Source organism: Tripterygium wilfordii, chromosome 23 (assembly GCF_013401445.1).
Source record: "Tripterygium wilfordii isolate XIE 37 chromosome 23, ASM1340144v1, whole genome shotgun sequence".
NCBI lineage: Eukaryota > Viridiplantae > Streptophyta > Magnoliopsida > Celastrales > Celastraceae > Tripterygium > Tripterygium wilfordii.
This window is the reverse complement of record NC_052254.1, coordinates 10,395,204-10,411,303: the sequence shown is the minus strand read 5'-3', so window position 1 is coordinate 10,411,303 and position 16,100 is coordinate 10,395,204. Positions and strand designations below refer to the sequence as shown.

At 37.5% G+C, this 16,100-nt stretch overlaps 3 protein-coding genes across 3 annotated transcripts; 2 read left to right on the top strand and 1 right to left on the bottom strand.

Annotated features, from left to right (window-relative positions):
• The first annotated feature begins 622 nt into the window (after positions 1–622).
• Positions 623–5,481, top strand: LOC119992639 (vacuolar protein sorting-associated protein 32 homolog 2-like). The gene is made up of 8 exons (XM_038839436.1): positions 623–759; positions 904–1,016; positions 2,133–2,232; positions 3,949–4,034; positions 4,136–4,227; positions 4,587–4,701; positions 4,844–5,039; positions 5,266–5,481. The coding sequence occupies exons 2-7, from the start codon at positions 939–941 to the stop codon at positions 5,033–5,035; spliced, it is 663 nt and encodes a 220-aa protein (XP_038695364.1). The 5' UTR covers positions 623–759; positions 904–938; the 3' UTR covers positions 5,036–5,039; positions 5,266–5,481.
• Positions 5,482–6,787: 1,306 nt separating this feature from the next.
• LOC119993360 (probable LRR receptor-like serine/threonine-protein kinase At4g29180) lies at positions 6,788–10,875 on the top strand. The gene is made up of 12 exons (XM_038840474.1): positions 6,788–6,946; positions 7,053–8,087; positions 8,183–8,321; positions 8,411–8,482; positions 8,560–8,631; positions 8,713–8,793; positions 8,976–9,121; positions 9,263–9,474; positions 9,609–9,735; positions 9,843–9,896; positions 9,986–10,175; positions 10,269–10,875. Exons 1-12 carry the CDS (start codon positions 6,871–6,873, stop codon positions 10,711–10,713), a joined length of 2,649 nt encoding a protein of 882 aa, XP_038696402.1. The 5' UTR covers positions 6,788–6,870; the 3' UTR covers positions 10,714–10,875.
• Positions 10,876–13,494: 2,619 nt separating this feature from the next.
• Positions 13,495–15,125, bottom strand: LOC119993502 (zinc finger CCCH domain-containing protein 20-like). The gene has a single exon (XM_038840657.1). It carries the CDS (start codon positions 15,071–15,073, stop codon positions 13,913–13,915), a length of 1,161 nt encoding a protein of 386 aa, XP_038696585.1. The 5' UTR covers positions 15,074–15,125; the 3' UTR covers positions 13,495–13,912.
• Between the last annotated feature and the right edge of the window lie 975 nt (positions 15,126–16,100).

The following is a 16,100-nucleotide window of genomic DNA, read 5'->3' as shown; positions in this document are numbered from 1 at the left end:
CGAACTTCATATCAGCCACCGATTCATCGATCTTAACAGGCCGTAGTGCCAAAAGATTATTTTCAAAAGTCCAATAAATTATGCTTCAACGACGACGTAAAGAAAGGGAAAATCAGCTTCCTCCCTCGTCGCCTGGTATCTATCTAACATGAACCTCCTAAGAGCAACTGTAATGGTGCCTTATTTGCTGGGCCAATAAAAATGTTGACCCGATCTTATCTCTATTACACAAAAAATCAAACCAATCACGTCTCATAATACAACCACATTAGCAAAACACATCTCTCAATACAATCATATCAGCAAAACATAAATTTCTATACATTATCCCTTCTCACCTAACATGGAAGTCAACAACATTTCATGCCTCTATGTTGTCCCCAACAAAACTACTTCAAAACACACAATCCCACACACAATCCCAATACAGTCATATCAACAAAACACATCTCTCAATACAATCATATCAGTAAAATACATTTTCCAATACAACTATATCAATAAAAAACAACATCTTTGTTGATCCAACAACAATTTACCATTAAAGTGTCCTAATATCAAGGGTCTAACTATACATTAGAAAACTGATTTATTAATTATAAATTTGCCCAATCTTATAAAAAACCCATTCTTCCGATGTGTATATGTGACACCTAAGAAATTCGTCATACATGATTTCACATAGCTCCTCCTGTTCCAATTGAAAGCCCTAGCAATCCACATACCACTTCGATCCCAATCTAATTCATCCATTTTCAGGTCCGAACATATATTATATGATTGTGATTGTAGTTTTAATATCGTTCGAGAAATTCGATTCGATCATACTTCTTTGAATCGATCTTGATTTCATGTATTGAGGTCTCGATAGTCTTACGGCGTCGACGTTCATTTGTGACGCAGGGAATCGCAAGGGTTTTCAAAGCGGAGAATCGACCATGTCTATGCTTAACAGACTTTTCGGGAAACCTAAGCAGGAAACCAATGCTTTAACTACTTTAGACAAGTTAAATGAGGTATGATGCGGCGGACTATTTTTATTTTGCTATGTTAGTTGTGGCACTATTCATCTGTTATCTTTTGTTGGATTGTGCCTTTTTAATCCTTTAATGGATGTCAACTTTGGAGAAGTTTGGGAATTGATTTTTGGGTTAGGTTGCGCTTGGCTTGATTGTATTTCCGTCTTGGACAGTGGAGCTGCCGATTGTAATGGAATTGTTATAACTTCTGCATTTGATGCATGCTTGAGCTGTTTGTTGGTGACACCTCCTTGGTGCCTTTAATGGATTTCAGTTTCCCTTTCAAATAAAAAAGAAACACAGATGAGAATTTTGCTGAAAACTTAGATGACGCATATCCCCTTGGATGCGGCAAAGAATGAAGATAACTATTAGAAACTTCATTAGAATGACCAGTTCTAGTGGCGTTCTGATTTCTGACTAGAATTAATTTTAAAACGAAGTATGCAGAGATTAGAAATGAATCCTAATGATCACGTGAAAACCATAGTAAGCAATCCGCTGAAAACCATAGTAAGCAATCCCCAAGGTATACATAGGATATATGTGAAATTTGTCAGGATAAGCAGTCTAGTGGATGAGTTTAATAATATTTTGAGTTTAGTAACTGTAGTAGATATCGAATAAATGAAAGATAAATCTTGTATGTCAATCTTATTCTTCACTGCAACTTTTGAACATAGCTCATCAAGCTGTCAACATTTCTACTTGGCCTCATATCTATTGTTATTATTCAAATTGGTTTAATTTGTGATGTGTTACTCATTCCTCGGCAACTTTTGACCTACAATGCTTGTCAATGTCCTGATGAAGTTCTACTTGGGTTCTCTATTTTATACTTTTTATTACCAGTACCCTTATCTTTTGAGCTTTATGAAATGCCTCTTTGTCTCTCTCTCTCGCTCTCCCTCTCTCCTCACTCCCTCTGTGCTAGTGATTGTGTGTGTTATTCCTATAAGATTGTTAAATTGGGAGTTAGGGATGCTCAATTGATATTGACACAATGAGTTCTTGACCTGGCTAATCATACTACTGCTGCCTTTTCCTCCCAAACTTTAAACTATTGCTGTTGCTATTTTGCTACTAAGCCTTTTAGATTTTTGCATGGTATAGACACTGGAGATGCTAGAGAAGAAGGAGAGTGTACTTCTGAAAAAAGCTGCTGTAGAGGTTGAAAAGGCCAGAGATTTTACCAGATCAAAGAACAAAAGGGGTATGCTTACAGATTGCGCACGAAATTTTTATTTTTGAGCATTCTTACAGATTTTTTTAATCGAGGCACTACTTAATGTGGCATCATTTTACCCCATTTTTGTGTTGGTCATCGTAGTTACATGAACATTCTTTTTGTTGTTCTATGCACCCAATTGACATTCTCTTTTTCATGAGTGAATTCATTTCTAGTGAAGATCACTATATATATATTTTGTTAATACGCCTCATTGCCTTCTAAAACATTTGAAGGTCGTTTAAGTTTTTAAATTTCCATATATGTTGTATCTCGAACTATCACTGTACTGATATCTACTTTTTCCACAGCCATTTTTTGTTTTAGGCATCAGACTAAGACATAGTCAACTCACCATCTTACCCAAAGAATAGGTGAATCTTTTCTTTTGCTCTGTGATGATCTGTGGGTTGTATATCGGGTGGTAACTTCTCTTTCTCCTGAACAATAAACGTGTTTTGAGTATAAATAGTGTTTCAAAACTGAATCGGCAGTCGACCGGTCAGAGTCCTGGTTCCCGGTTTGACTGCCGGTCGGATTGGTAACATTAGATTCAGGCAGAGAAGCTTAGAAGATGAAAACACAAGATGGAACGAATTTTTGAGGCTTTGTGTATGTGGAGTTTACGATGACGCCACTTCTAAACCTCTCTATGTATAATAAAGCAAAAAAAAAAAATCTTATCTCAATCTCACTTTTGTAGCTCTGATGATCGTCCAAACCCTTTTGATCGCAAATACTCCAATTCGGTCAAACCCCAAAATTGACAAGTGACTGTCGATAGACTTATGGAGGGGCTCCTTTTTAAAACAACTAAGGAGCCCATCCTTTTTTACAATTTTGGTCAAGAAAAATATTTTTAAAAATTCATGAAAAATCATAAATGAAAAGTTTGCAAGATTTTGAATCTAATGGTGTCCTCTTTTACTTGATCAAAAATCGATTTCCTCAACAAAAGTACATAACAAATTTGAGCTGTTTTAAATTGTTGGATGCAAATTGTATAACATATCTTCTATTTTTATATTCAATAATCGAAAACACGAGGTTAAAATCTTGCAAACTTTTCATTGATATTTTTTTCAGATTTTTAAAAATGTTGTACTTAGATTTCCTTTGGGAAAAAAAAGATGGTTTCCTTGTTTTTTTCAAAAAAAAAAAAAAAGCGCTCCACCAGATCTGCATAGGTGGTGTGATTGGTGGTGGTGCAATACACTGGCACGTCGTGTTTAGCTGCAACAGAGTGTTCAATTTTGTTGAATTGGAGAGAATCAGGGATGACTGTCTCCAGTTTCAGTGGATTATCTGGTTGATGCGCTGGTTCTCTTATGATGCTGCGAGAGAAAGAAAGTGATAGACTTATATTTGTTTTTGTTTTTTTTTTGGTTTTTAGTTTTAAGTTTTTTTTAAAAAAAAACTTCGAAAGTTTTTTCTTTTTGTTTTCTATAATTAATTAATTATTAAAAACGAATTGAAAAATAAGAGAAAAAAATATTTTAATTAAAAACGAATAAAAAACAAATGAATTTATGTGCAACCTGGACCAGGCTGTACATCATTCTGATTGGGTTTTAAACACACTGATATAATTGCCCCTCCTTTATAACTGAATGCATTTGAACATAATTTGCCGGTTTGCCCTTTGCATTTTAGGTTGAAATTTCATCGTAACAAAGTTGACATTGAGATTGTCTCATGCAGCGGCTATACAGTGTTTGAAGAGAAAGAGGTTATATGAACAACAAATAGAACAACTTGGAAATTTCCAACTGCGTCTTCATGACCAGGTTAGCTTTGAATATGGCATAATCGTATTGTTTCACAAAATTTATGATATTATTTGCTGCGTGGAGTGATGCCTGATTTGATGTCCTGGCAATTGATTTAGATGATAATGTTAGAAGGTGCAAAGGCTACGACTGAGACTGTAGATGCATTGAGAACTGGAGCTGCTGCAATGAAGGCAATGCATAAGGCCACGTATGTAGCAACTTTACTTAATTTCAGCTGCTGTTTTGTTTTAGGCATTAAGAATTCATTGGTGCTCCTATGTCATTCCTCTGTGTTTAACTAGCTTGTGGTGAAGACATTTGGAATGTGCCTTCTAGTTTTGAAGCTTGTTAGCATATAGTGCATTTTGCTTCTCCTGAGTAAATGATGCAACTTCAATCTATAGTATTGTGTATCTGCAATTTTATGTTAATGTTGATCGTGCATTTAGTTGCTGTTTTGCTTTGACTGAAAAACAATTTTCATGAAAATATTTGTCCTCGTGTTCTCTCTTTAAAAAAAATGTTTCAAGTGTTGCTTATAGGTAGAACTGGTGGGTTGTTTTACAGGAATATAGATGACGTGGACAAGACCATGGATGAGATCAACGAGCAAACTGAGAACATGAAACAGATTCAAGAAGCATTGTCAACTCCATTTGGCGCTGCAGCTGATTTTGACGAGGTTATTGTTCTCTTCGTGCTTATAAAACATCTTATAGGGTTCACTGCGGGAAGAACATTGCCTCGTTTTAATGTTTGCAGTACTTGCATGGTGTTGAGTATCATAATGAGTTTGTTAATAAGTCTAAACATAATTGTTTCAGGATGAACTGGAAGCAGAACTTGAGGAACTTGAAGGTGCTGAATTGGAGGAACAGCTTCTTCAGCCAGCGACAACAGCTCCTGCAGCTCCAGTGCAAGTCCCAGCAGGTAGTCAGCCAGCCCGTCCTGCTCCACAAAAACGTATGGCTGAGGAGGATGAACTTGCTGCCTTACAGGCTGAGATGGCACTCTAGACAGGTTCTCTTCTCTTTTTTGTGTGCTGATTTCCCTTTTTAGCAATGCAGAAGGTACATATTTTTTGGTGGAATGCTAACCAACTTAAACGTAGCGAAAAATCTGTCCTTTTAGTTCCCATGTTTAACAATTTTTGAATTACTGTAACAAAATCTACTTCCTAATGCAATTGCTAGACACGTAAAGGTGATGTAGCTGGTTTGATATAATTGAAATTACTGCCATGCAGGATGCGAAAATTGGTTGAAGGTCAGCGTTATTGTATTATTGTGGGACTCCTTTCGCAGATCCAGATTTCTGTGTGCATTAAGTGGTGAACGTACAATGTATATAGAGATTGTATAAACAAATTTACACACAAAACTTATACTCTGTCATGTGGAGCTTTAAATTAAGATTATGATCTTTTATTATCTACAATATATGCTACTCACCAAATTATCTGTCAAACGGAGCCAAAGTATGAAATGAAGCCACAGATGATTCAGATCTGGTATTGCTTGGTGCCAATTCCTGGGGTTCCTATATACTACTTGCTCATTACCAAGCGATAGAGAAGTCATCCTAGATTGCCCAAGTATTGCCTTCCAGCATCTGGTCACCAACAATGCCAAGTGGAACAGCTGTGCTAACTCCAGATGGTCAAAGTCATCAGTTATCCCTACCTGCAGTGTGAAGATGTTCTCTGTCAAATATACTTTCGCCATAAGAAATTAAAAGAACCATTGAATGTGATCAAAGTTCAGACTTTTCTTCAGAACTAGAGCCCAGAGGTTACCCAAAGCTACAGCGCAAAACTTCATGTACTTTGATAAATAAAGGGTCGAAACGGTATTTTTCGTTCCTTAATTATGAGACGAGTTTCATTTTTATCCCTAAGCTTTTTTATTCTTTCATTTTTGTCCCTTAACTATTTAAAAGTATCATTTTCATCATTCAAGTGAGATTTTGGTGGGAAAATGCTTACGTGACTCCTATATGGCACGCTGGAGGAATATGATCTGCCTAATAATAGGATTTGTCGTAGGATTTTTTTGTCGTCGGATTTATTCGAGGGACAAACGAGATACTTTTATATAGTTGGAGGACGAAAAAAGGAGAAAAAAAAAGAAGTTAAGAGACAAAAATGAAACTTGATCAATAGTTAAGGATGAAAAATACTCTTTTGTCATAATTAAAGTGTCATATTCATGACAAGTGGAATTTTCAGTTGTAAAATTGGGGCCCTCATACAGTAATTTGAATTTTCCAATTGTAAAATTGGGGCCCATTTGCTGTAGGTTAGTCTAATTGAATCACATGATTCACATTTATGGTCAAATGATAAATTCTCGTTCACATGGCCAAGCCTATACCGAGTTTTACTTTCTTGCACTTACAATTTTCATATAAAAATAAATTGAAATTGAAAAAAAAAAAAACAAAACACTCAAAACTCTGCATTGTGTTGTAGGTGCAAGGGTAATTACCATTGACTATTACGATGCATAACATCCCTGAAAGTCCCAATTTGTATAGTTTGAACATTGCTACTATTAGCCTTTTGACTTTATAAGGAAATATTGCTTGTTTTATAGGAAATCTTGTTGGTTTGAAGGGCTGCGGAGATTACTTTTCGGCAGAGTTTGGTAGAGCTGCTGATATAAAATAAGGAGCAAGTTGATATGCTCACTGAACCTGCTTTTGTCCTGAATTTCCAGGTCAATGATGGTGGCTATGTAAGGAAATAAACCCAGTTTTGATACAACCACCGATATATATATATATATATATATATATATATATATATATTCAGCACCCAGAAATCATCCATCACCTGTGAATACAAATCAAGATGTACACTAACTTCCTCTTGCTCCTTATGCTTTGCATTTTTTATGCAATTTGGGTAAATGGGCAGCAACAAACAGGTTAGTAATCTCATGTTTGATTTTCATATGAAGCTACTAGTGCTATAAAAATTGATGTTAAATTCAGCAGAGATACATGATACTGGTTATTTGATTGTGTGTATAGGCTATATAAGCATTGACTGTGGTGCAACTGAGAACTTCAACTATGTCGATACGGATACCGGCATAAGTTATACTTCTGATGGATTTTATGTTGATTCTGGGATGAACAAGAACATATCATCTGAATATGCTTATCCGAATAATCCTAACCTACCACTCCCACTTTCCGATCTTCGAAGTTTTCCTTCAGGAAACAAGAACTGTTACACCCTAACAACTTCAGCTGGAATTGGTAGTTTAAATTTGATTAGGGCTTCCTTCTTGTATGGAAACTATGATGGAGAAAACAAATTACCGGATTTCGATCTCTACGTTGATGTCAATCTCTGGACTTCAGTGAAATTCAACAATGCTTCTCATGTTGTAACAACAGAGATTATAAGTACAGCGTCTTCGAATGCTACGCATGTTTGCCTTCTGAATAAAGGCTTAGGAACTCCATTTATATCAGCATTGGAGCTTAGGCCACTAAATAGTTCAATTTATGGTACTGAGTATTCGGATTCTGCTTCATTAGTCCTATTCAAGAGATGGGATATTGGATCAACGAATGGTACTGGTCGATACAGCGATGATCCTTACGATCGTATTTGGTCCTCCTACTCGTCCCCTTCATGGAATCAAATTAGTACTTCTTTGGCAATCAATGGCAATGACAATGGTTACAAAGCTCCCTTTGAAGTCATCAGGACTGCTGCTAGGCCACTAAACGACAGCAATCCTATGGAACTGTCCTGGGATGCAGGCGATCAAGATTCTCAATTTTACATTTACATGTATTTTGCTGAAGTGGAGCAGCTTCAGAGAAACCAGACAAGAAAATTTAGCATATCCTGGAATGGATCTCCGGTTATTGCAAACTTTACTCCTCGGTACCTATATGCAGCAACAACTTCCAATTCAAGATCCATGGATGGAAAAGAACATACGATTTTGATTCAGAAAACCGAGGATTCTACCCTTCCTCCCATCCTCAATGCTGTTGAGATTTTCATGGTGAAACTGCATACTGAATTGCCAACTTACAGCATAGATGGTATTAATACTTTCTTTTCCCAACTGGATTATTTCCTTGATAGCAGACTTGTTTCAATGACGATGATTTTCGGCCTTGTTTCAATCTTATTTTAGTTGATGCAATCATGAATGTGAAGGCAACATATCAAGTAAACAAAACTTGGGCAGGCGATCCCTGCACCCCTATGAACTACTCGTGGGATGGTCTTCGATGCTACTACAACGATTCACTTCCTCCTCGAATTATTGCTATGTGAGTCCTTTCAGAGCAACTGTTGGGTACTAATTCTCCCAGATTTTCTGTAAAATTCAGTGATGATTGATGATATATGTGGTTATTAGGAATCTGAGTTCAAGTCATTTGAGTGGTACAATCACTGCTTCCCTTGCTAGGCTATCATTGTTGGAATCATTGTAAGTGCTGCTGTTTTTTCAAGTTGGGTTTCCTTCAATAGTTCTGGCATTCTGCAACTAATGTGTTTTGGTCTCAGAGATCTATCCAACAATAACTTAACCGGACAAGTACCCGAGTTTCTGAAAGAACTCAAATCTCTGAACTTCTTGTAAGTTTTGTCAATTATGATTTTGTTACAAACTGATAGATTATAGATAGCACTAACAGCAATAGCATTGTTGATATGCAGGAATTTGAAAGGCAACCGGCTGTCTGGTTTCGTGCCAAAAGAACTCCTAGAAAGATCAGAAACCGGACAACTGAAATTAAGGTTTGCCTTCCCTACACATATTGAAAAGCAAAAAAACACTATTTCAGCACCAATCAATCCTTGTGAAGGAAAAAAAAAAAGAATTTCTAGTTTGCACTCTTGCCTAAAAGCAGTCTACTGAAGGATGATGCCAGAAATGTATATTGGTCTTTATTTTCTTCTCTTTTTTCTGTTTATTCCAGTGTCGATGAGCAGAATATTTGCGGCTCAAGTTCGTGCAAGAAGAAGAATAAAATTGTTGTGCCAATAGCTGTTTCAGTTTCGGTGGCAGCAGTCCTCCTGATTGCTTTCCTTGCTTTATGGTATATGAGAAGAAAAAGAAGAGAAGGTACTTACTTCATACTTTCCAATGCCATTATATATACATGTATCAACCAGAACAGAACTTCATCTATGAAATTTACTCATTGCAGCAGTTTAAAACTTCTTTTTTCGTGCTTTTTGTTCGATTCTGGTTATAAAATGGCAGAAGTATCAAAGCAAGAAGGACAATCCATAGCGTCAAAGAACCAAAGGTTCACTTATCCTGAAATTTTAAGCATGACCAATAACTTCCAGACTGTCCTTGGCAAGGGAGGATTTGGAACTGTCTACCTTGGTTACCTCAAAGACGGTGCCCAAGTTGCAGTCAAGATGCTATCTCCATCATCATCTCAGGGACCTGCAGAGTTCCGAAATGAGGTTTACGATTCCCTTAAACTCTCCTATCCTTTTCAGTTTCTTTTCTTGTGACCAAAACAGAAACAGTTTCAGCCTTTTCATAGTTAAATGAGAATGAAAATGAACAGACTAGTGATCTTATTGTTAATTTGTAGGCTGAACTGCTGATGAGAGTCCACCATAGGAACTTGGCCTCCTTTGTTGGATATTGCAATGACAATAACAACTTGGCACTCCTATATGAGTACATGGCGAACGGCAACCTAAAGGACTATCTCTCTGGTATCCTAACAATCCTCATGTCATCTCCACAGCATTGTTCGATGAATTACAGTCAAGATTGACTAATCTAGATCGTTAACCGGTCTAACGATTTTTTTTTCGTGCAGCTACAAACTTGAGTTGGGAGATGAGACTCCGCGCTGCAATTGATGCTGCACAAGGTTAGTAAAGCTTTTTGTTCATTAAACTGTCACAATACATTGTGTTCAGATCGGAACAAATCAGGTGCTGAATTTGTAAATGTTTTCAGGACTGGAGTACTTGCATCATGGATGCAAGCCACCAATAGTACACAGAGATGTGAAGACAGCCAACATTTTATTAAGTGAAAACCTGGATGCAAAATTAGCAGACTTTGGCCTTTCCAAGGCCTTTCCTACTGATGACCAGAGTCATGTCACAACCGGAGTCATCGGCACGACAGGATACCTTGATCCAGAGTATGCTCTAGCTTTACAATTCACAGATACGTACAAATTAATATGTTCATGAACATTGGCAATCATACTGTCTATTGTTTCTAACTTGTGCAGATACTACAACACTCATAAGCTGACAGAGAAAAGTGATGTTTATAGTTTTGGGATTGTTCTGCTAGAACTGATCACAGGCCAACCTGCAGTAATCAAAGGTGATGACTACATCCACATAACTCTGTGGGTCGAACCGATGCTGGAGAGCGGGAACATAGAGAGACTAATTGATCAAAGATTGCGAGGAGATTTCGATGTGAATTCGGTGTGGAAAGCTTTGGAGGTAGCAGTTTCTTGCATCAAACGTCACCCATTTTACAGAGCTGCTATGAGCAGTGTTTTGGCTGAGCTTAAACAGTGTTTAACAATGGAGTTGCAAAGGGTTAGGGAAAGAAGTAGTAGTACTCAAGAATCAAGGGAGGAGATTTACATTAATAGATCAGAAAATCCACCTGAATTGTATTCCATGGATGATGATCTCATGACTGGTCCTTTGGCTAGGTAATTTCAATTCAATGAAAGCCTTGTTGGTCTGTGTGAATATTCTTGTTTTGTGTGGCTTGAGTGACAAACAATATAGAACTACAACATTTTATGTAACTTCTACTTGTAATAAACTCTTTTTCCTATTATTTCTTGTTCAGAGACAACTACTACTATTACTCAATTAGCCTGCCTCATCTGCTCTCATCTCAGATTATTTACTTACTTTTTTTGGTAACTGAGAATTCTCCAACCTAACATGTTTATCGGATAGCTGGGCCAACTCTAAATTCGATCAGCTAACTCAGTCTACTCTACGATGGGCGACAGGTAAGACTAGGGGCGGAGCTAGGATTTTTTGTGAGGGGGGACAAAAATTTGACAGGGGTTCGGGGGTAGCGGCCTCGAATTTTTTTTTTAAAATTATTTACTGAAAAATTAACTAATTTCTCATTTATTATATAGCAAAAATTAAAGTGAAAAACAAAAATATCATGGACTATGAATGTATAGATACCCCATAATTACAAACAAAAATATTTATACTTCAAAATGAATGTAGTTACAATATTTAGACGAATAAATTGAATAAATAATAATTTTTATTAGCTTCTTATTAAATGATGCCGTCAATGAAGATAAGCAAAATAAAAAATGTAAATTCTTAGTATTTTAGATGAATATATTGAATAAGGAACCCCTTTGACAACTTTTTATTGGATGATGCATAAATGAAGACAAACAAAATTTAAAAATAAAAAAGCAAAATAAAAAAGATAAATTCATAGTATTTTAGATGAATATATTGAATAAGGAACTTATTTGTCAACTTCTTATTGGATGATGTATAAATGAAGACAAACAAAATTAAAAAAAAATAATTTAACACTTGATGGTGTATTGCGAGATTCGACTTGAGAGCTATAACAAACAAAAAAACATGGTTACCACCAGGCCAACAAGACATTTGTGTACACACTATTATATATATATATTATATTTTTTCAAATTCCAGGGTGGGCAAGTGCCCACCCTTGCCTCTATGTGCCTCCGCCTCTGGGTAAGATCGTATTGGATAGCTAAACCAACTCTAAACTCGGTCCGCTAAAACAAACCGCTCTACACTAGACAACAGGTAAGATCGGACAGAAGCTCACTAAGGAAAGTGAACTCCACAAAGCCTGCAAAAAACTGACACCGAAACTGCTAAACACGCAGTTGAACTTGTGACCTCCTGTATTGTATTGTATTGTCATGAGACAAACAACTTCATCATCTCAACCAAAGTCAGATTGTTTACCTAACTCAGTCGATCTGTTTCGTCTCTAATAAATTAAGAGGAAAACCGAACTATCAACCTTAGCCAATTGATAGGATAAATATACTAATAATGATGACAAGAAGCCATCCATGTTTGACGATAAGCTCAGTTTGCCGGGAAATGGCACTACACAACACACATTTCCCTCTGATCTTTCACAAAAGCTTTGACATTTCATAGTATTTTATTACCTTCTTTTTGATTCCAAGCTTTGATATTCAATAGCTGTAGGCCCCAGATGAAGATTGTGGTGGAGTTGATAATGATCCTAACACTTCAAATAATCACCAAAATTTGCAGACCCCAGTTCTTTTTTTTCTGGCCATGGGAAAGACAGATGTTGCCATCTATATGGTGTTGAATATTGAACCTTTGTAGGCAACACGGATAATAATAGAACAACACACAGAGCAATCGAAAACAGAGAAGACGACGAAGAACATGAGAGTGAGAGTTCTACGCGGTTCAATATTATAGCCTATACTAAAAAAATCTAAACATTCGTCAATAATATCATATCGTACTCGATTGGCATGCTCCGCTTCCCTTTCACACAACTTTATCCAAAAGTGACAATATATATAATATATGTAGAGAATTTAGGTACATAACGATTTTACCCAGCTAAACTTGACTGCGATTTCTATAATTTTACTCTCTATCGGCAAGACAAGGAAACTGTCAAAAAGAAAATAACAAAACAGGTCTTATTCAGATGGTGATCTCTCCCATGTTGAAATCCATCGTGATTAACTTTCTACTGTTCAAGATAAGAAAATCACACCTTGGATATCAACTACTACAGGATATTTAAAGCTGATAGGTTGTGTGGAGTTTAATCATGGACAAATTGAGTCCGAGGGCGACAACAACAACGCCCATAAGTTGTGTTTAGCTTCGTTATTCGTCACCAAACTCTTCTAAACGTAGCCTATAGTGAGTGAACCACAATAAATTTATTGTATTTATGTCATCTCCTTAGCTGTACAGAAGCATGACCAACAGATTGAGTCGCTGACAGTAAAGTTGGCTCATTGTTTTGTTCCATCAAACAACGCCCAATTCATCATTCTGGCGTGAACTGAAAATGGCATTTGACTGTTGAAAAACAATATTGATTTTGCCAAAAAAAATATAATTTTATCAACAAAGTTATATTCAAAACGCACTCGAACTAATACATAACTTTTTTATCCTCCATCTCTGTCAATCTCCATCATAACACTTACCTTTAAGATGATCAGACGCACTTCCAACCCAAAGACCACTCTATCGATTAGAATAATTGAATTTGTCAAATCTGAATTAAACCCAACTTAGACATAAATTATAAATATGAGTTCACACAAAAAAAAAATTATCCAACTTAAAATCTAATCACAGATCTACTTGACCAAACTCTAATCCAAATTAAATTATTATCCAATTTATTCAAAATCCAATCCGAGGTAAATCCGAATTAGAATTCATGACATATAAATATGTTGTACACATCTTGTCCAAACTGGTTTGAGAATAAGAGAATACATGAAAGCATAATCAAAATATGTATTTTTCATCAATTTTGCATCGTCAGCACCTAAAAGGGTAGCAGAGCTTAGAAAATTTACAGAAAGATCAGCTTCAAATGCAAATCAGAAGATCATCTGATTCTATTCTTCCCCAGAGAAAAAAGAAAAGAAAAAGATTACTCTTCAACCATAAACACCACTTGCCAATACTCATAATTATAGTAATTACCATATACAGACCACGGGATAACCAGTACCATCTTCTCCTCTCTTACTCCAGATATTCACACTGAGAGTACCTCACCAAAAACGAAATCCAAGATAAGATTCTTAACAATTTCAATCAGAATCTCTTCAACAATCGATTTTCATATTCTTGCTTGTGCAGCTTAGTTTAGATTTACCAGCTCCGAGACCCACCCAACATCAGGAGCACCGCTTGAAGAATCCTGGTCAACCCGTTCTATAGAGTTCTCCTTGCTTAGTCTCTCGAACATCTTCGCTCGCAGGCTTTTCCCTGACTCAACCCTCTCCATCGCAGGCTCTTCCTCACAAGCTTTGTCCCAGAAATCACGGTACCCGATTCCAGTCCGGGTGGGAGCCCCAGTTGGAGTCGCGGGCAAGCTATAGAATCCGGGTCGGAAGATTGACCCTCTGGGGGACCCGTAACCGGCACCACCAATCTCTGCGTTATAGGAAGAGGGTAACGATTTAACCTTAGCGAGCTGCAGATTCCTCAGAGAAGTCACCATTTCGTTAATCGAGTGGGAGCAGGGTGAAAAACTGAGAGAATGGGTCAGTGGAGACAAAGGCGGCGACTCTGTTGGTGGAGTTGAAGGGGGTGAAATAAACACCGGAGAGGACGTGAACGGCAGCGTTTTTGAACAAGAGGCTTCCATCGCCTGCCTTAAAGGAGACCCATCGTACGAGTCGGCAGTGATAATACTCTTTGGGCTCTGCTGGGGCAAAACCCTGAGTTGCTCTGGTGTGTGAGCAAAGAAGCACACACGTCTCCGGCAGTTACTCCCATCTTTACACGGCTGCGTACGATAGCGAGCCGGGTGAAGCCAGCACTCAAATACTCCGTGTGCGAACTCACACGCGTCACCCTTCCTGCAACTTCCCTTCCGAAATTCCGGACACGCCGTACCGGTATAGTGATATTTCCTCGGGTCTCTCCTCCGTGCCTTCTCTCCCGGATGCGCGTACGGACACTCAGTCCAGTCATGTGACCTGCCACGTGCGCACCGCCTCACCTTGAACTCGAACATACGGAAGTGATCGCATGAATAAGCGTCCACCGGAGAGTCAACATCCAGACCCGAAATCTCAGAGTCCGAGTCGACATCCGGATCATTAGACGGCAAGTAACGCTGGAGCGCCGTAAGAGCCTCCTGGAGCTGAAAGTGGTTAGTGTCATTGCCATTGGAGTTGACGGAGACCCCGCTTAGCGGACTGAAAGAGTAAAGATCGGCCGTAGGATCATCGAAGGCTGACCACGGAGGAACAAGCACCGTTGGATTAGGGCGGTGAGGTTCACCGAGCATCATTTTCTGTAAGCGTACTTGGATTTGTAACTTGTATGCAGAATCACCGGCATGGGCGGGGTTGTATATAAACTCAGAATTAACCGGACTTGGGTTACAGTAACCATGGTCAGGTTAAAAACCTTTGAGCTACATTTTCACTGCGGTTAAAATGTTTTGGAATTACTTTTTGTGTCAGACGTTTACCCGTTGAATTATGAAGGTGAGCTGTACAGTATCCACGTGTTGAGCTATGCTGCTTCGTGGCAAATTTTGATGACCTATCCGTTCAGACTTTCAGATTAGTAAAATCACAGGCTGTGATGTGGTAATTACTTTTAAGAATTTTAATTCTACGGCTCAAACGTTCCAAAGGCGGTGGAGCGTCAGATCCGCAAGATAAGGCCAAAATTATTATATTATTAAAAGGACAAAGAAAAATATATTAAAGCACGAAAAAGCATTCATGCATTCTTTTTTAACCTTTTTAACCCAAGTATTGTAATTTCTGTTATAATTCACAATGTCAAGCCCTCCGGAGTCGAAATTAGAGGTGAAAAGAAAGTCGGTTGCATGTCGGACAACAGGACGTATTTATGAAATATTTATTTATCTTAATTTTAATTTAGATTAGATTTCGAACATATTTAATTGTTCAAACCTGAATTGGTTTAAATCCAGACAAGTAAATCGAATAATAACTTAATCTAGGTTAGGGTTTGGATAAGTAAATCGGGTAACATTTATGTGTTTGGATCTGAACTTGGTTTTAAACCGGACAAAAAATATGTGTTTGGACCAGGATTCTAAACATATAATTTATGTCTAAACTTGATTTAATTTAAGTCAAACAAATTCGATCATTAAAACCGGACAAAATGTTGCTATCATGGTTGAAATTGTGCCAATGGAATTGTAAATCAGCAGTTTCCCCTTGAGTAGGGCATATACATATACCATTTGATATTGGGACCCAGTTGATGGATTCATGAGTACTGTGTTCCACAAACGTGTTATTCCTTTTTCAGTCTTATCTTCGAAATAACGCCTG

Excerpts from the sequence above, each read along its gene's own strand:
- LOC119992639 (XM_038839436.1), top strand. The coding sequence starts at position 939 with ATGTCTATGCTTAACAGACTTTTCGGGAAACCTAAGCAGGAAACCAAT. Across the intron at positions 2,233-3,948 it reads CAGATCAAAGAACAAAAGGG|CGGCTATACAGTGTTTGAAG; the intron begins GTATGCTTACAG and ends TGTCTCATGCAG. Across the intron at positions 4,035-4,135 it reads AACTGCGTCTTCATGACCAG|ATGATAATGTTAGAAGGTGC; the intron begins GTTAGCTTTGAA and ends CAATTGATTTAG.
- LOC119993360 (XM_038840474.1), top strand. The coding sequence starts at position 6,871 with ATGTACACTAACTTCCTCTTGCTCCTTATGCTTTGCATTTTTTATGCA. Across the intron at positions 8,088-8,182 it reads GCCAACTTACAGCATAGATG|TTGATGCAATCATGAATGTG; the intron begins GTATTAATACTT and ends ATCTTATTTTAG. Across the intron at positions 9,736-9,842 it reads CCTAAAGGACTATCTCTCTG|CTACAAACTTGAGTTGGGAG; the intron begins GTATCCTAACAA and ends TTTTTCGTGCAG.
- LOC119993502 (XM_038840657.1), bottom strand. The coding sequence starts at position 15,073 with ATGATGCTCGGTGAACCTCACCGCCCTAATCCAACGGTGCTTGTTCCT.